The 16919-nt window shown below is 42.8% G+C and overlaps 1 protein-coding gene across 1 annotated transcript; it reads right to left on the bottom strand.

Annotated features, from left to right (window-relative positions):
- Nucleotides 1-1866: 1866 nt before the first annotated feature.
- Nucleotides 1867-5860, bottom strand: Saysd1 (SAYSVFN motif domain containing 1). The gene is made up of 2 exons (XM_051174477.1): nucleotides 5651-5860; nucleotides 1867-2419 (listed from the first exon to the last, which is right to left on the bottom strand). The coding sequence occupies exons 1-2, from the start codon at nucleotides 5858-5860 to the stop codon at nucleotides 2093-2095; spliced, it is 537 nt and encodes a 178-aa protein (XP_051030434.1). The 3' UTR covers nucleotides 1867-2092.
- Between the last annotated feature and the right edge of the window lie 11059 nt (nucleotides 5861-16919).

Here is a 16919-nt window from a genome sequence, read left to right as displayed (position 1 = left end):
TCTATGTCTATCTTAGAGTGGCAGTCATTAGCCCGATGGGCTCTTCCTACATCTAGGTCACATACCAAGTTTTCTCCCTTCTCCCATCAGCTGGGGCATTCCGTTATGATGTGGCCTGGGGCTCTACAGTTGAAGCAATTATGGCTTCTAACTCTCCTGTTAGATCTCCAGATATCCCTACACGGTTGGATAGCTGCTGCTATAACGTGACCTTGAATGAAATACCCATCTATATCTCTATATATCCTGATAAATTTAAACTTTATTGGCATTTTCAAATGCAAGTTGCTTTACTATAGGCATGGCTGTGGTAACATCACCAAACAATTTGTCTGCTAATTGTAACAATCTATCCACATAATCTTGAAATGGTTCAGATGGCCTTTGTAGGACTTTTGATAATTGATCCCCTACAACCTTATTAGGTAAGGCCTTCTAAGCTTTGGTGGCAGCAGCAGCTATTTGGGCAAATACTGCTGGATCATATAAAATTTGTTGCTGTATATCAGCATAAACCCCTGCTCCATTCAACATCTCCAAATTATGTTGAGCGTGACCTGCTTGAGCATTTAATCAGGCAGTTTGCAAACAATTTTCTTGGTATAGGAGGTAATCTCCCCCAGATAAAACAGCACAGCATGATTGTTGCCAGTCACTTGGTATAAGATTCAGAGCAGAGAAAGACTCTACCATGGCCAAGGTAAAGGGTGCTTGAGCCCCACATGTAGCAATAGCTTTCTTTAATTTTTTCAAATTGTAATGTAAAATGTTGGCGAATTATTTGCCCAGGGTTTTGGGGATCTGTCACCTCCATAACTGGCGCCACTGTGGGACGAAAACAGCCTCCTTTATTTTGTTCCATGTTAAATCCTCTGCTAGACTGTGACCACCACCCTTCCTCATTATAAGCCTGGGGGGGGGTTGGGGGGTGGGAACAAGTCTTCTTCTGTCTTACTTTTCTGAGTTTTCTACAAAGGTCCGGTATCTCCCTGCATAGCATTTCCTCCTCTTCTTCTGATGATCCTTCACTATTCTCTAAGAATTTAGAATCATCAGACTCCTCCCTAGTTTTCTGAGCTGAGCAGAGCGGATGTTTTCCATTGTTTCTTTCTTAGTATCATTGCTACATGCTCCTTCTCTGTCTTCCTGACTCTCAAAAGAGCACAAAGACCAGTGGGTCTCTTCTTTTTGAATCTTATGTAATACTTCCTTAGCTGCCTCAACCTCCTGTCTTGTTTTTACTTTACCAGTTAACAAAGTATCTTTAACTAAGTGCCATAAAGAAAAGGTGGCAATGGGAAAAAAACCTGTTAGGACCTTCCTTTTTTTTTTTTTTTTTTTTAAGTCCCTTCCCATCTGTTCCCAATTTGGGACATTCAATCCACCCTCCCATAATAAACCAAGGACTGGCTTCCTCTACTGTGTTAATGAAAGCTTCTAATGTCTTTGTTTTTACTGATGTTTCTTGCTTTTTTTTAAATAATTTTTTAACCTGATATTGTAATTTCCTTTTACTGCTAGCAGTTTCCATCTTGATTCCCCCAATATGTCCCTTCCAGCCCAGGATGACCCTGTCCGCTTACCCCTCTTTCTCAAATCTCGGTGGAACCTCCACTTGTCGGGACTGCACAGCCAGGACCTGGCAACAAGTGAAGGATGTCAGGGTTAAAAGAACACACACTCTAGATGTTGTAGGATCAGAAGCCTTTATTGTACAGCACCAAGGAGATTTTATAACTAACCCAAACCAGAAAGTGAGCCAGCAGGGGGGAGATCTTATTGCCTGATCCTCAGGTCAGTACCAAGGCAAGGAGCACTCAGGAAATGGGATTGGTAAACAACCCTGAGAACTCTGAACTTACTTAGTTATCAGAAGCTCAGTGAGGGAGAGAAACATAGGCCAGGACTCCAGGCAGTCCCAACAGTGCATGTCTTTTAGAAAACTTCACCTAAACCAAAGAGGAGTCCAAAACGAACCTGCAGCAGATGAGGGAGAACACAGAGACCATGGCAGTCACATGGCCACCCTGTAAACTGTTGTTTATCTTCTAGAGTCCATGCTCAAGGCTAGAAGGATCAGCTGAGGTGGGTTCTACCTCCACTGTGGAGGCCTGAGCTGTAACTCATGCTCTAGCTGCTCTGCAGTCAGGGTACCCTGGATAGCTTCACAACCTGGGTTGAAGACAGAGTAAGCACTCTTCTCCCCCTCTTTCTTCTCCTCAGGACCCCGAGTCCCCACATACATCCAATAGAACATAGACAGGACAAAATAAGGCAGGCCAAATTCCAGTTCCACAAACAGACCCAGCAGGACCAGCCAGAGGAGAACCTTCAAGAAGGTGATGTTGGACAGGAGAGACTGACGTTGGGATGAATGCAGACGGACCACTGCACTCTGTGGGGGCTGATGGGCTGCTTCCTAGGGCACAGAAGCAAACAGAAGTAAGAATGGGACATTGAGAAGGGAGCTCAGAGGATCCAAATCAATTGGAAAGGGCATTACTTTGCTCTACAAAAACTGCTGGCTCATCGATTTCTATTTCCTTGCCTTCCTCTCTAAAGCAATTTCAGCTTTTTATGTGGGTGTGGGAAATTGCAATCTGGATTTAGACTTAGAAAATTGTAATAAGAATTTTAATGCCAGGGCAAACCCAGGAAGGGTAATAGTCAGTGAAAATGAACCTCAAGGGGAAATCCCGTAAGGCCAGTCCTATCCCAGCATTTCCTCTCATCAATTTCTGTATTTTTAATAAAGGAAATTTTTTCTTGAGTTGAGCTTCTCTAGGCTCAACTCAGTGATTTCATATTCCTTTAGAAATGAGGCACACAGTCATGAGTGCTTTGTGTGGGTTATATGTGGTCTTTAAATTGGAACGGGGGAAGGGAGTAGGAGAAGGGGAGATGTATTCCCAAGCCTGTTTACTGACACCTAATCAACAGTTATCCAGAAAACTGAGTTGTACAAACTGCACCAAAGGAAATGGATGGTTGAGTCAGAACCCCGAATACTATAGAGAGAATATGGAGTCAAAACTTAGCAGCCATATACTACAAAATTTCCTTAAACTAGATACTGTGCAGTTGCTGAGGGCACTAGGTAAACCAGGAATGTTAAACATGCAGGGGCAACTTCTCAACAGAGGAATAAAATATCTGCAATCCATCCAGAAAGCTGGGAGTGGATATTGTTAACAACCTGGTGACATCTTGCTATCTGTAGAGACAGACCTAATCTAGAGCCCCACAGAATGATTATCTTTAGCTCCCAGTTAAAAGACCCTATCTCATGTACTCTAGAGTCTGATGACCTCTATGCTATCTCAGAGACCACACTAGGTCCTAGGCCCTTAAGCTATAGAACACATCTTCATGGTAACAAATACTTCATAAACAAATTTCTAAGTAGTCACATCTTAAGCTTTACTGTGTATGTGGAATTTGAATGATGGTTGCCTGGGAACCTTTTTCATCAGACTTTCCAACATTTGATCCATGTTGATGGAGTCAATCTGAACAGTTTTCATTCTCATCTTTCCAAGGTTCCTTTCTGTCATGACACCTGCAGGGATGCCCCTCATGTTCAAACTATAGGAAATAATTTTTTGAGGGGTTCCAGACAGGGTTTCTCTGTGTAACAGCCTTGGCTGTCTTGGAACTGGCTCTGTAGACCAGGTTGGCCTCAAACTCAGAAAAATATGCCTGTCTCTGCTTCCTAAATATTGGGATTAAAGGGGTGTACCACCACCACCACCCAGTTAGGAAATAATTTTAATGTGAGTAAGAAGCTGTTTCTGGTATAAATGTGAATTGGGGGTGAAGTGTGGGCTTTGTATTTTGACATGGTGTCTTGCTTCACAATCCTCCTGCCTCAGGCTTCTGAGTGTTATGATTACAAGCATGTAGCACTACTCTACTATTTCATATTTTAGGGGGTGATCCTGAAGATGGATCCTAGGGTCCTGAACATGTTGGTCAAGTGTTCTACCATTGATTTATATTCCTGTATTTATTTATCCATGTATTCATTATCTTTTTTGGCAGTGCTGGAGGTGGAACCTATTACATCATGAGCATAAAAGAAGTACTCTGCCACTGAGCTGCAACTCCAGACCTTAAACCTTTTTAAAATTTTGAGACAGGGTCAAAGTCAGGCCTTGAACTAAGTAGCTAGGATTACAGGCCTACATTGTTAAAGGAACCATCTCCCAACCCCCCCAACCCCCACCCTCCTGCACATGCACACACACACACACACACACACACACACACACACACACAATCAGGAACATAAAACAGGCCAAAGACTTCAAAAGACCTACCACTCATAGAATTCAGCAGAGCAGCCCACCCCCAGAATATACACTGGGCCCAGGAGGTCCCACCTGAGCCCAGAGGTTGTACAAACAGACAAACTCCCAAAAGTCAAAAAGCTGTTTATCCAGAAACTATGTTTCTGGGTCTGGCAAAGCCACACTCTCCTCCTCCTTGGCTCTCTATGGCATGTTCCACTGTACCTTCAGATAGGGTTCAGGTATACCAACTTCTTAAGATTAAAAGTCTGTTCTCACAGTTTAGAGGCCAACCTGAGTCTATTCTTCCTTTCCTTCTGCTGATTTCTTGAAGCTGTCAGACACAGCCCTATATATGTATTTGGTTCTTTTTATGCTAAGTCTTTGTGATTGCTGAAAAGCAATGCATGGACCGCAGACCTAGCCCCCCCCCCCCAGGTCACGCCTGCACCTGTCCCCACGCCCCAATGGGCGTGACCAGTACAAGTTTGGGCAGAGGTAGATACTTCACTACAGAAAAGCATGGTGTGCCAGTTCATTTCTTGTCAACTGGACCCTACTTCTGGGAAGAAATCTCAACTGAGAAATAAGATTGTCTACAGGCAAGTCTATATCCTGTAAGCTAAAATAAGCCCTTTCCTCCCCAAGTGGTTTTTGGGTTACCGAACCAAACTAGGACACAGATTTTCATATTCCCACCCAGACATTCCCATCTCACAGGCAAGTTTCCCTACCAGGATACTTCTGAGTGAGAACTATGTGAAGACACATAGAAATTCGAGTGGGCCATTATACTAATCCAACTTTTTACACCTTGATCACTCACAATTAAACATGAATACATTCTTCTAGTCCAAAAGTGGCATGCAAGCCTATGTATACCACCACAGGCAGTTACAGTGACCACACTTTGAGAAATTTTGTAGTTGAACCCCATTTTCCCTAGGCCGATGCTACAGAAATAGATTCATTCAGAATGGTATGACTCCAAATCCCACTTCTAAAGCACAAACTACCTGAGACACTGGCTACCTCTACCCAAGGTGTGAATAAATCACGACCACTTTCGATCAATAACCAATTAGACCTTTTACCCTCCACTACCAGTGGACTGCAACTGTTTATACTATTAACTCGCTGTGAACTCAAGCGTGGAGATGCTTCGGTCTTCGAGGTCCCTTCGCTTTCTAATTGTTGCACAGCACCGTGTCTGTGAAGAAAAGTGTTCAGGCACTGAGCAGGCAAGGAGAGAGCGCAAAGGATAGGGAAGGGCTTTGAGCACCAGAAACCGTGGGCGTGGATTGTGCGGAGTAGGGCGTGGCCCAGCGCGGAGGCAGAGCTTCAAGAGCCTCTGTGCTCACCTGAGCCTGGTTGGGATGGCCCCGCGTAATAGCAGGACTTGCTTTCCACTTCAGGAAGCGTCTCAGCCAAGCCTGGGCTGTCTTTAGGGTCGCCGCTTCTTGGACCACTTTCGCTGCTGAGGTCTGCTCGCCCTGGCTCACTGAGAAAGGCTGAGCCACCAGCCCAGCCCGTTTGCGGGCCTCCCGAAACTCTGCTAACCTCTGTTCCATGGCACAGGCGCTCCAAGCAGAGCAGAGCGCGCTTGGGGGGAGGGCCTTCCTTGGCCTCCCTGCGCCTGCGCAGTGCTGCGCCTGCGCGTTGCGATCCCGTGATTTCTCCAGGGATTGTGATGTGATGCCGGGTCTGACGGTCTGACGGCTCGTGATCGGCTTGTCCATCTTCTTGGGCTAAACTATGAGCAGTGTCGTGTATTCTTGGCTCTTACTCAGGCCGCAGAACTCAGCACACTGGTCCCCACCGTCTCGCCTCAGGTTAAGTGGAGAACGCCTGCTGGGAGCCACGGTCCGCACCACCGGGAGAAAACCATCTCAGGACAAGGGAAGAGAGCTCAGGATTGTAAGAGCCAGAAGTAGGAGGGGGCCCTACTGAAACTGTCTTCTGGCCCTCACAGGAACTCCTGCACTCATGAACTCCCACCAGCTGTGGTGGCCCCCACAAAATCAAGATAGTGAGCCTATGAGGAACTAATGATGGGTGATACTGAAAGACCTGCAGAGTGTGGACCTTCATGCTCCCATTCAGGAAAGGGTCTTGCTCCCAAATCACTCAAGAGAAGCAGTCTTGATGCAAATAGCATGAGGAGTTTTTATTCAAAGTGCACTGGGGTCCACAGTCATACACTACTCAGGGGTAGAGGACTGAGGACCTCGAGGGCAGAATTTTGATAGCTTTTATAGGATTTGCATCAAAGCTAACAAGGCCAATTTCAAAGCTAGCCTGTTATTTTCATTAAGCCTAAAAGCAAGGTCATGGGATAGTTCAAAACTTGGAAAGATTAATAAGGTTTCCTAGGTTACAGAGATTTCATAGAGTACACAGTTTTTACAAGGCAGGTTTGTATGGCACACCTGTAAGTTTAGGGTGTTTACTTTCTCTAAGACCAGCGGGTTCAGTGGCCTTATCCTTGAGCGGCTGGGAGAATGTATTCTCCAGTCAGGGAGTTATCTATATCTATTGGCAGAGGCACTTGTTCTTTCTAGTTTTCCCTTCTTGCCATGAGTCCTGTTTCTTTTAGTTATTAATTTTCTTTGTAGACAGGATGACCCATAACAATTCCCAGACTGTTGTTGTGGATACTTTCTTCAGAAAGTAGGTGGTTATAAATAATAATAACTTCCACACAGCTATTTCATGTGTGTTTCCTTTTTCCTGGACTTTGCATGCAGCTAGGGTGATTTTTAAATACATGCTGGTGAACTTTTTTTTTTTTAATTTCTAACTTTTAGTGCTCATTAGAGAGTTAGGCTATATTTTCATCCTTTCAGTACCTTCTAGGGGAGAGGGAGTCAGTTTAATGTGTGGGCTCTAGTGGGTTAACCATACCCCAGTGAGTAGCACATAAATAGGAATCTGTGGGCTAATTCAAAAAAAAAAAAAAAAAAAAAAAAGGCAAGGTGGGAGGGGCTCATGGGAGGAGTTAGGGAGAGGAATGGGTGTGAATTTGACCAAAATACTTTACATGCATGTGTAAACTTTTCAAAAATTAATAAAAGTAAAATATGAATATCTTACCTGTATTCTCAGCTGTACACTTGTATACCTGCCATTCAGGAGAGATCATTTCTAGAACTCTGGGTGTTCTTGTTCCTTCTCCCAACTAGTATTTACAAAAAAAAAAAAAAATTCAGATTTGACTGTTTACAGATTTTTTTTAATTTTTTCAAATTTCAACATCATTTTTTTCAATTGTTTTTTTTAATTTTTTTTAATTTTATTTAATTTTATATAACAGTCCAATTAAATGAAAACAAACATTTATACACAATATTTGGGAATTTGGGCGTCGTTCTTTCCAAACTACTTCCTGCTGGTAAGAGGCACTGCCTTGGGGGATTCGAAGAAGATTCAGATGTCCTGGCTGTAGTCTGTAGGGCTGTTTTGTCCAGCTGTTTTGAGTGTAGGATCAGCTTGTACTCTGTTTCACCCAGTCTGGCGTGATCAAACCACATTAGTGTGGAAGGAATCCACATCTTTTCATTTTCTGTGGAAACAAAAATAGAAATCCTTTTCCCCAGTAACTTGTCCTTCAACTTAAATTTTGGAGTCAAAGCATTTTTTTTTTTTTTAGTTTAATATATTATTTTACATGTCGATCCCAGTTCCCTCTCCCTCCCTTCCTCCCTCGCTCCCTCCCCCTCAGCCCTCCCTCCCTCCTTCCCTCCCTTTTTACCCTCTCTGCCCTCTCACATGCACTCTAAACACCCTCCCCTCCCATCCCCCCACCCCAATTCCATATGTAGGGGAGTGCCATCCAGTTGGGGTCATGTAGATCTGACAGGTCCTGTGAAGTAGGGACTAGGGCTTCTCTCCTGTCTCTAGATTAAGGCAGTTATCCCTCCATGGGGGATATATTCGCAAAGTTCTTTTGTGAACCAGGGATACATCCTGGCTCCACTGTCTGAGGTCTCTTAGACTGCTCAGTCCTTCTGGCTGAGACCCATAATCAGGGGGGCCTGAGTCAGTCCCAGGCTGGCTTCCCAGCTATCAGTCTAGTGGCCGATAGCTCCTCCTTGTTCAGCTAAGCTGTCTCTATGTGTTTCTGCCGCATGGTCTTGTCCTCTCCATCTACATCTGGGTTCTAGTTCGACTCAGTGTTTATGTATGGATGTTTGATCCTGTTTTCAACAGGCATTAGTTGAGGGCTCCATGGAGAAGTTAGTTGTTGATCTCACTCTCCAGGAAGGGCATTTATGATAGCCTTTCCACGTAGGCTCAACTTGTTAGTTGGGAGCAGTCTTATAGTTCTCTCGACCTTTCTTTGTGTTCAATTTTATCTTCAAACCAATATTGGCTCCCTCTTTTATGTTCTCTCTCTCTGCCTCTCTCTCTCTCTTTCCTATCTTCTATTCCTAACCAGGCTCAATATTCCTGGTTGCATGTTTTCCTTTCCTCCCCCTCATTTTCTCCTACTTCTCTCTCCATTCGCTGTCCTCCCCCACTTCACCTGAGCTCTGGGGGACTTGCCCCTTCCCAGTTCTGTGAGGGACTTTATATGAATCTCTTAGAATACACCTTGTATCTTAGTTCCTCTGGTGATGTGAATTATAGGCTGGTGATGATTTGATCTAGTTCTAAAATCCATATATGAGTGAGTACATACTGTGTTCCTCTTTTTGTGACTGGGTTGCCTCATTCAGGATGGTTTCTTCAAGTGCCATCCACTTGCCTGCAAATTTCAAGATACCATTATTTTTTTCTGCAGAGTAGTATTCCATTGTGTAGATGTGCCACATCTTCATTAACCATTGAGGGGCATCTAGGTTGCTTCCAGGTTCTTGCTATTACAAATAGTGCTGCTATGAACATAGTTGAACAGATGTCTTTGTTGCATGGATGTGAATCCTTTGGGTATATGCCTAACAGGGGGATTACCGGGTCCTGTGGTAAACTAATTCCCATTTTCCTGAGGAACCGCCATACTGATCTCCAAAATGGCTGTATGAGTTTGCACTCCCACCAGCAGTGGAGGAGTGTTCCACTTTCTCCACATCCTCTCCAACATAAGTCATCACTGGTGTTTCTAATTTTAGCCATTCTGGCAGGGGTAAGATGGTATCTCAAAGTTGTTTTGATTTGCATTTCCCTGATAGCTAAGGATGTGGAGCATTTTCTTAAGTGTCTTTCAGCCTTTTTGATTTCCTCCATTGAGAATTCTTTCTTCAGTTCTGTACCCCATTTTTTTCATAGGGTTATTTGGTGTTTTGTTGACTAGTTTCTTGAGTTCTTTGTATATTTTGGAGATCAGCCCTTTGTCGGATATAGGATTGGTGAAAATCTTTTCCCAGTCAGTGGGCTGCCATTTGGTCTTGTCAACTGTGTCCTTTGCCTTACAGAAGCTTCTAAGTTTGAAGAGGTCCCATTTATTAATTGTTTCTTTCAGTGTCTGTGCCCCTGGAGTTATGTTCCAGAAGCGGTCTCCTATACCAATTTGTTCAAGGGTACCTCCTACTTCTCTTCTAAGAGGTTCAATGTGGCTGGATTGATGTTGAGGTCTTTGATCCATTTGGACTTGAGTTTTGTGCATGGCGACAGACATGGGTCTATCTGCAGTCTTCTACACACCCTCATCCAATTGTGCCAGCACCATTTGTTGAAGATGCTGTCCTTGCCCCATTGTATAATTTTAGCTGTTTTGTCAAAAATCAGGTGTTCATAGGTGTGTGGATTAATATCAGGATTTTCAATTCGATTCCATTGGTCTACCTGTCTATTTTTATGCCAATACCAGGCTGTTTTCAGAACTATAGCTCTGTAGTAGAGCTTTAAGTCAGGAATGGTGATGCCGCCTGAAGTTCTTTTATTGTATAGGGTTGTTTTGGCTATCCTGGGTCTTTTGTTTTGCCATATAAAGTTGATTATTATCCTTTCAAGGTCGGCGAAGAATTGTGGTGGGATTTTAATGGGGATTACATTGAATCTGTAGATTGCTTTTGGTAAGATTGCCATTTTTACTATGTTAATCCTACCTAACCAAGAGCATGGGAGATCTTTCCATTTTCTGGTATCTTCTTTAATTTCTTTCTTTAGAGTCACAAAGTAAGAACTTATATAGGTCTTTTACTTGTTTGGTAAGCGTTACACCAAGATACTTAATGTTGCTTGTGGCTATTGTAAAGGGTGATGTTTCTCTATCTCTGCCTCTTTGTCGTCTGAAAAAAGTAGGGCTACTGATTTTTTTTGAGTTTATCTTATATCCTGCTACTTTGCTGAAGGTGTTTATCAGCTGAAGGAGTTCCCTGGTAGAGTTTATTGGGTCGCTTATGTAAACTATCATATCATCTGCAAATAGAGACAGTTTGACTTCTTCCTTTCCAATTTGGATCCCCTTGATCTCCTTTTGTTGTCTTATAGCATTAGCTAGAACTTCTAGTACGATATTGAAGAGATATGAAGAGAGAGGACAGCCTTGTCTTGTTCCTGATTTTAGAGGAATTGGCTTAAGTTTCTCTCCATTCAGTTTGATGTTGGCAGTTGGTTTGCTGTATATTGCTCTTATTATGTTTAGGTACGTTCCTGTTATCCCTGACCTCTCCAAGACCTTTATCATGAAAGGGTGTTGAATTTTGTCGAAGGCTTTTTCCGCACCTAGGGAGATAATCATATGGTTTTTCTTTTTCTGTTTGTTTATATGGTGGATCACGTTGATATATTTTTCGTATGTTAAACCATCCCTGCATTCCAGGTATGAAGCCTACTTGGTCATGGTTGATGATTTCTCCGATGTATTCTTGAATTCGGTTTGCCAGTATTTTATTGAGTATTTTTGCATCGATGTTCATCAGGGATATTGGTCTGTAGTTTTCTTTCTTATTTGTGTCTTTGTGAGGTTTGGGTACCAAGGTTATTGTGGCCTCATAAAAAGAGTTTGACAATCAACCTTCTGTTTCTATCTTGTGGAACACTTTGAGGAGTAATGGTGTTAGTTCTTCCTTGAATGTCTGGTAGAATTCTGCATTGAATCCATCTGGCCCTGGACTTTTTTTGGTTGGAAGGCTTTCAATCACTGCTTCTATTTCATTGCAGGTTATAGGTCTATTTAAGTTGTTTGTCTGTTCTTGATTTAATTTTGGTAAGTGATAGTTATCCAGAAACTTGTCCATTTCCTTTGAATTTTCAATTTTTGTGGAATACAGGTTTTCAAAGTATGACCTGAAAATTGTCTGGATTTCCTCTGTGTCTGTTGTTATGTTCCCCATTTCGTTTCTGATTTTGTTAATTTGCATGTTCTCTCTCTGCTTTTTCGTTAATTTGGATAAAGGTTTGTCTATCTTGTTGATTTTCTCAAAAAACCAACTCTTTGTTGCATTGATTTTTTGTATTGTTTTCCTGGTTTCTATTTTGTTGATTTCAGCCCTCAAGTTGATTATTTCCTGGCGTGTACTCCTGCGGGGTGAATTCGCTTCTCTCTGTTCTAAGATTTTCAGTTGGGCTGTTAATTCTCTTATGTGACTATCCTCTGTTTTCTTCATTTGGGCACTTAGTGCAATGAACTTCCCTCGTAGCACTGCTTTCAAGGTGTCCCATAAGTTCGGGTATGTTGTGTCCTCATTCTCGTTGAATATTAGAAAGTCTTTAATTTCTTTCTTTATTTCTTCTTTGACCCAGGAGTGGTGCAATTGCACATTGTTCAGTTTCCATGAGTTTGCAGGTTTTCTGCTATTTGTGTTGTTGTTGAATTCCAATTTTAAAGCATGGTGGTCCAATAAGATACAGGGGACTATTCCTATTCTCTTGTATCTGTTGAGGTTTGTTATGTCACCTAGTATGTGGTCGATTTTAGAGAAGGTTCCATGTGGAGCAGAGAAGAAGGTATATTCTTTTGTCTTTGGATGGAATGTTCTATAGATGCCTGTTAACCCCAGTTGAGACATAACTTCTGTTAATTCTTTTGTTTTTTTGTTGAGTTTCTGATTTGTGGTCCTGTCTAGTGTTGAGAGTGGTGTATTGAAGTCTCCCACTATAAGTGTGTGAGGTTTTATATGAGCTTTGAGTTTTAGAAGTGTTTCTTTTACGAATGTGGGTGACTTTGTATTAGGGGCATAGATGTTCAGAACTGAGACTTTGTGTTGATGGATTTCTCCTGGGATAAATATGAAATGACCGTCTTCATCTCTTTTGACTAATTTTGGTTTGAAGTCTAACTTGTTAGATATTAGGATAGCTATGCCTGCTTGCTTCTTATTTCCGTTTGATTGGAAAATCTTTTCCCAACCCTTTACCCTGAGGTAATGTCTATCTTTGAAGCTAAGATGTGTTTCTTGTATGCAGCAGAAGGATGGATTCTGTCTTCGTATACATTCTGTTAGCCTGTGTCTTTTTATAGGTGAGTTAAGACCATTAATGTTGAGGGTGAGTAAGGACCATTGATTGTTGATACTTGTTTGATTTAGGTTTGATGTTGGCAGTGGTATTGTGAATATATTAGTTCTGCTTCACCCTTGGCTTCTGGTGTAGTTGGATTATCTGTTGCCTCCATTTTTGTGGGCGTAGTTACCTTCCTTGGGTTGGAGTTTTCCTTCTAATACTTTCTGTAGGGCTGGATATTGGGACAATCTGGTTTTTTCATTAAATATCTTGTTCTCTCCATCTATATTGATTGAGAGTTTTGCTGGATATAGTAGCCTAGGCTGGCATCCGTGTTCTCTTAATACTTTTAGGACATCTATCCAGGACCTTCTGGCCTTGAGGGTTTCCATGGAGAAGTCAGGTGTAATTTTGATAGGTCTGCCTTTATATGTTACCTGTCCTTTTTCCTTCGCTGCTCTTAACATTCTTTCTTTATTCTGTATGCTAGGTGTTTTGATTATTATATGTCGAGGGGTCTTTTTTTCTTTGGTCCAGCCTATTTGGGGTTCGGTATGCTTCTTGTACTTTCATGGGCATGTCCTTCAGATTTGGAAAGTTTTCCTCAATGATTTTGTTGAATATGTTTTCGGCACCTTTGAGCTGGGCTTCCTCACCTTCCTCTATGCCTATTATTCTTAGGTTTTGGCCGTTTCATGGTGTCCCACATTTCCTGGATGTTTTGTGTTAAGGATTTGTTGGATTTATGATTTTCTTTGGACGATGAATCTATTTCTTCTAGTTTATCTTCTGTGCCTGAGATTCTCTCTTCCATCTCTTGAATTCTATTGGTTATGCTTGTGTCTGTCATTGCCGATTTTTTGCCCAGCTTTTCAATTTCCAGCATTCCTTCCGTTTGTGTTGCCTTTATTTTCTCAATTTCAGTTTTTAAGTCTTGAACCGTTTCCTTCACCTGGTTAATTGTTTTTTCTTGGCTTTCTGTACTTTCCTTAAGGAATTTGTTCATTTCTTCCACTTTTTTGTTTGTTTTTTCCTTCTTTTCTTTAAGGGATTTTCTCACATCTTCTTTGAGGGCCTCTATCATTTTTATGATGGTAATTTTTAAGCCGTACCCTTCTGCTTCCTCTGCTTTGTTGTTGTGTTCCATTCTAGTTGGTGTAGATTCCCTAGATTCTGGTAGTGTCATGTTTGTCTTTTTGTTGTTAGGCGTTCTCTTGTATTGCCTTCTTCCCATAGCTTCTTCCAGTAGGTGTTGGTGGGGTCTCCCCCTCTCTCTATGGTACTTCCCCAGTGGGCTTATGTGGGTCTGAGATTCAATATCTGTAGCTCTGTGTGGTCCAAGCTCTCTAGGAGGTTTCTCCGAAGACAGGGATCCAGGGATGGGGTCAAGGATGAGGATCCAGAAGAAGATGCCAGCAGGTACTCACAGTGGGCCTCTGGCCAATAGCTCTGGCCAATAGCTGGCGGAAGAGGATGAGGGCTGAGCTGGAACTTGAGAAGGTTTTGCAGGGTAGTGGGATCTCACTGGAAACTGGCGCTCTCCAGCTGAGACCTCGTTCTTTGGCAGAGGCCAGGATTTGGGGGTCAAGGATCTTGCCCGCAGGAACTCAGAGTGGACCCACAGAGATAGGCGGATCTCTGGGAGGGGCCCCGGGACTCCAGCAGAGGACTGGAGGCGGGGTCAGAGACCAAGCCGGTGGAAATTAGGGGTGGTCCCGCGTGGATAGTCAGGTCTCCTTTGTTCAGAGTTGCTCTGAGAAGTCTCCGAAGTAGGGTGGACTGTTGGCTCCACCCTTCTGTCCCAGTGCTCAACCAGAGCCGCAGGACCGTGGGTGGAGTAGGGCACAGGGTGGGGGCGGGTAGGATGGCAGTGGGGATGGGTGGGGGTGTATCAGAGCTCCAAGGGTGCTCTCGATGGGGACTGGAGACAGGAGCAGCAGGATCAGGGGCCAACCCAGGGATTTCAGGCGGGGGAGGGGAAAAAAGAGGTTGTAGGGGACAGGCAGCCCCAATTGGGCCCAGACTCACCTCTGGCCAATAGCGGGCAGAAGAGGACGAGGGCTGAGCTGGAACTTCCTGTTTACAGATTTTTAAAGTTCTGAGCTAAATACATTTGCAGAATTGAGTCTCAGATACTTTTTGCATATTGCTGAGTTTGAATCAAAAAGCTAGTCTAGGGTTGTATGTTGAGTACTGTACCAAGCATTAAGGATAGAGGGCAAGGGGCAGCAGGGCAGGGCATAAACGAAACAATGACCTTTGTTTTCTACATTCTAATCAAGCAACAGACAAATGAGCCACTTCCTATTTAATTTCAATATCATCTTTAATATCAAATGCTGATAAATGCTGTGAAGCAAAGCCAAGAAAAACAAGAAATGGAGATGGTGCATTATGATGAGTGATCAAGGAGGACCTCTGAAAGAGGTCGTTATTTAAGCAGAGACTACATGTAGTGAATGGGTGAGGCATGTAGCTGTTTGGTCAAGAGTGCTTAAGTCAGAGAAAACATCAAGTTCAGGGTTCTGAGTCTACAGCTAGTATGCTTGACCTCAGCATCCTGAAGACCAGCAGACTACAACAGGAGGAAGAAGGGAGAGTGTCTTAGTCTGCTTCTGTTTTGGTTTGGTCTATTGGTTAGGGCTTCAGTCTAAATCAATTGCCTCCAATATTATTTTCTATCTCTGTACTCATTACTATCCTGAATAACCAGGTGAATGACCCTGGGGCCTTTTTTGGACGGAAGCTAAAACAGGATAATGAAGTAAACATTGAAAGTTTGGGCCATACCAAGGGTCTGGGGTGAAGGCTATTGGATAGTGAATAATGGATTTAGAAGAAGTATGGGAACAATTGGCTGTGATGTTTAAGCACTGAGGCAAAATCAACTAGATAGCAACTGTGCACTGTCATGAATGAATTGGAGGTGGTAAGATTGGGGAAATGGGTAATTTTGTTTTGTAAGATTTTAAATTGTGTGTGTGTGTGTAGTTGCTTATGGAGACCAGAAGAGTGTGTGGGTTCTAGGAACTCAACTCTCCCCTCTGAGAGCAGTAAGTGCTCTTATGAGCCGTTTCTCCAACCCCCAAAGTGGAATTCCTGTGCCAGTATCATCTTGATAAGCCATGAGAAATTTCTTGCCTATCAGAAGTACTAAATTTTCTTCTCCCTAGAGACTGCAAATCCTTTGTGTTCATTGCATTTATCACATGACAAGAACACCAAAACCTTGGGAGCTGTATTTATGGTCCACATCTAGAAGGCATATAGAATTAATAAATTGGCATTTGTGGACTGTTGTAATCAGTGTCCTTGATAATCCAAAGGACTAAGTGAAGAGACTTAATTAGGAAGGTGTGACAATTAGGGAACCAATAAGGGATGATTGAGAGGACAATATCTTGCCAGCATCTGGAGTTGGAACAAGAGGAGACAAGTGTTGGTGCCCATAAAGATGGCTGCACTCCATCTTGGCACATGGACAGAGAGTTCAAAACTGTCCTCATCAAATCATAAGACCTAAAGGTCAAAGGTGTGGCTACAGTAAGATGTTTGGCTGTCTAATTCTAAATAACATCTAACCTGAATCTGATGTGTGGCTACTCCTGATCCTCAAGGCTAGGAAACAAGAAGTTGAAGCTGAGGTGTGGTTACTAAACCCTTAGAATGAGGAAGAAAAGTCTGTTTGTTCCATATACATGATACCATGTTCCGCTTTTTGGTTAAGGTATATAAGAGTGGTGAAAAATAAACTCGTGGCATTTCAGTATTGACTGATCTGCCCTTCTGACTTTTATTCTAGAGCTCTGTCTTTTCTTTATCATCTATAGCTAGCCTTTCCCTCATCCACATGCCCCCCCCACTCAAACTTGGGGCTGCTCAGCTGGTTCCAATTGTAGCCCCACAAAGACAGCTTCTGACAGACAAGGTTGCCTGTGAAGTATCAGAGTGGGTAGAAAGAGTGAAGGAAGGATCAGCATAGGCAAACTGGGACTTTGTAGGCAAGTGCTGACTTTGTCCCTTGTTCTATCTTGATTTGGTGACCCATTTTCTATCTGCTGTGGTACTTTGTAAACTTCTTTAAGTTTTTTTTGGAAGTGGTAAGATGAGACAAAGGAAAAGATGAAAGAGATGATCATGAAGAACAACTAACTCTTGCCAAGCCAACTTCATTTCCCCGACAGATAGACTGTGGGCTAAGGAACCCAAGAGGTGACTTGGGGGTTAAGAGCACTTGCTGCTCTT

This window comes from Phodopus roborovskii, unplaced genomic scaffold (assembly GCF_943737965.1).
Source record: "Phodopus roborovskii unplaced genomic scaffold, PHOROB, whole genome shotgun sequence".
NCBI lineage: Eukaryota > Metazoa > Chordata > Mammalia > Rodentia > Cricetidae > Phodopus > Phodopus roborovskii.
Note: the sequence above shows the minus strand (reverse complement) of the source record. Positions and strands in the feature narration are given on the sequence as shown.

Excerpts from the sequence above, each read along its gene's own strand:
- Saysd1 (XM_051174477.1), bottom strand. The coding sequence starts at position 5,860 with ATGGAACAGAGGTTAGCAGAGTTTCGGGAGGCCCGCAAACGGGCTGGG. Across the intron at positions 2,420-5,650 it reads GCCATCCCAACCAGGCTCAG|GAAGCAGCCCATCAGCCCCC; the intron begins GTGAGCACAGAG and ends TCTGTGCCCTAG.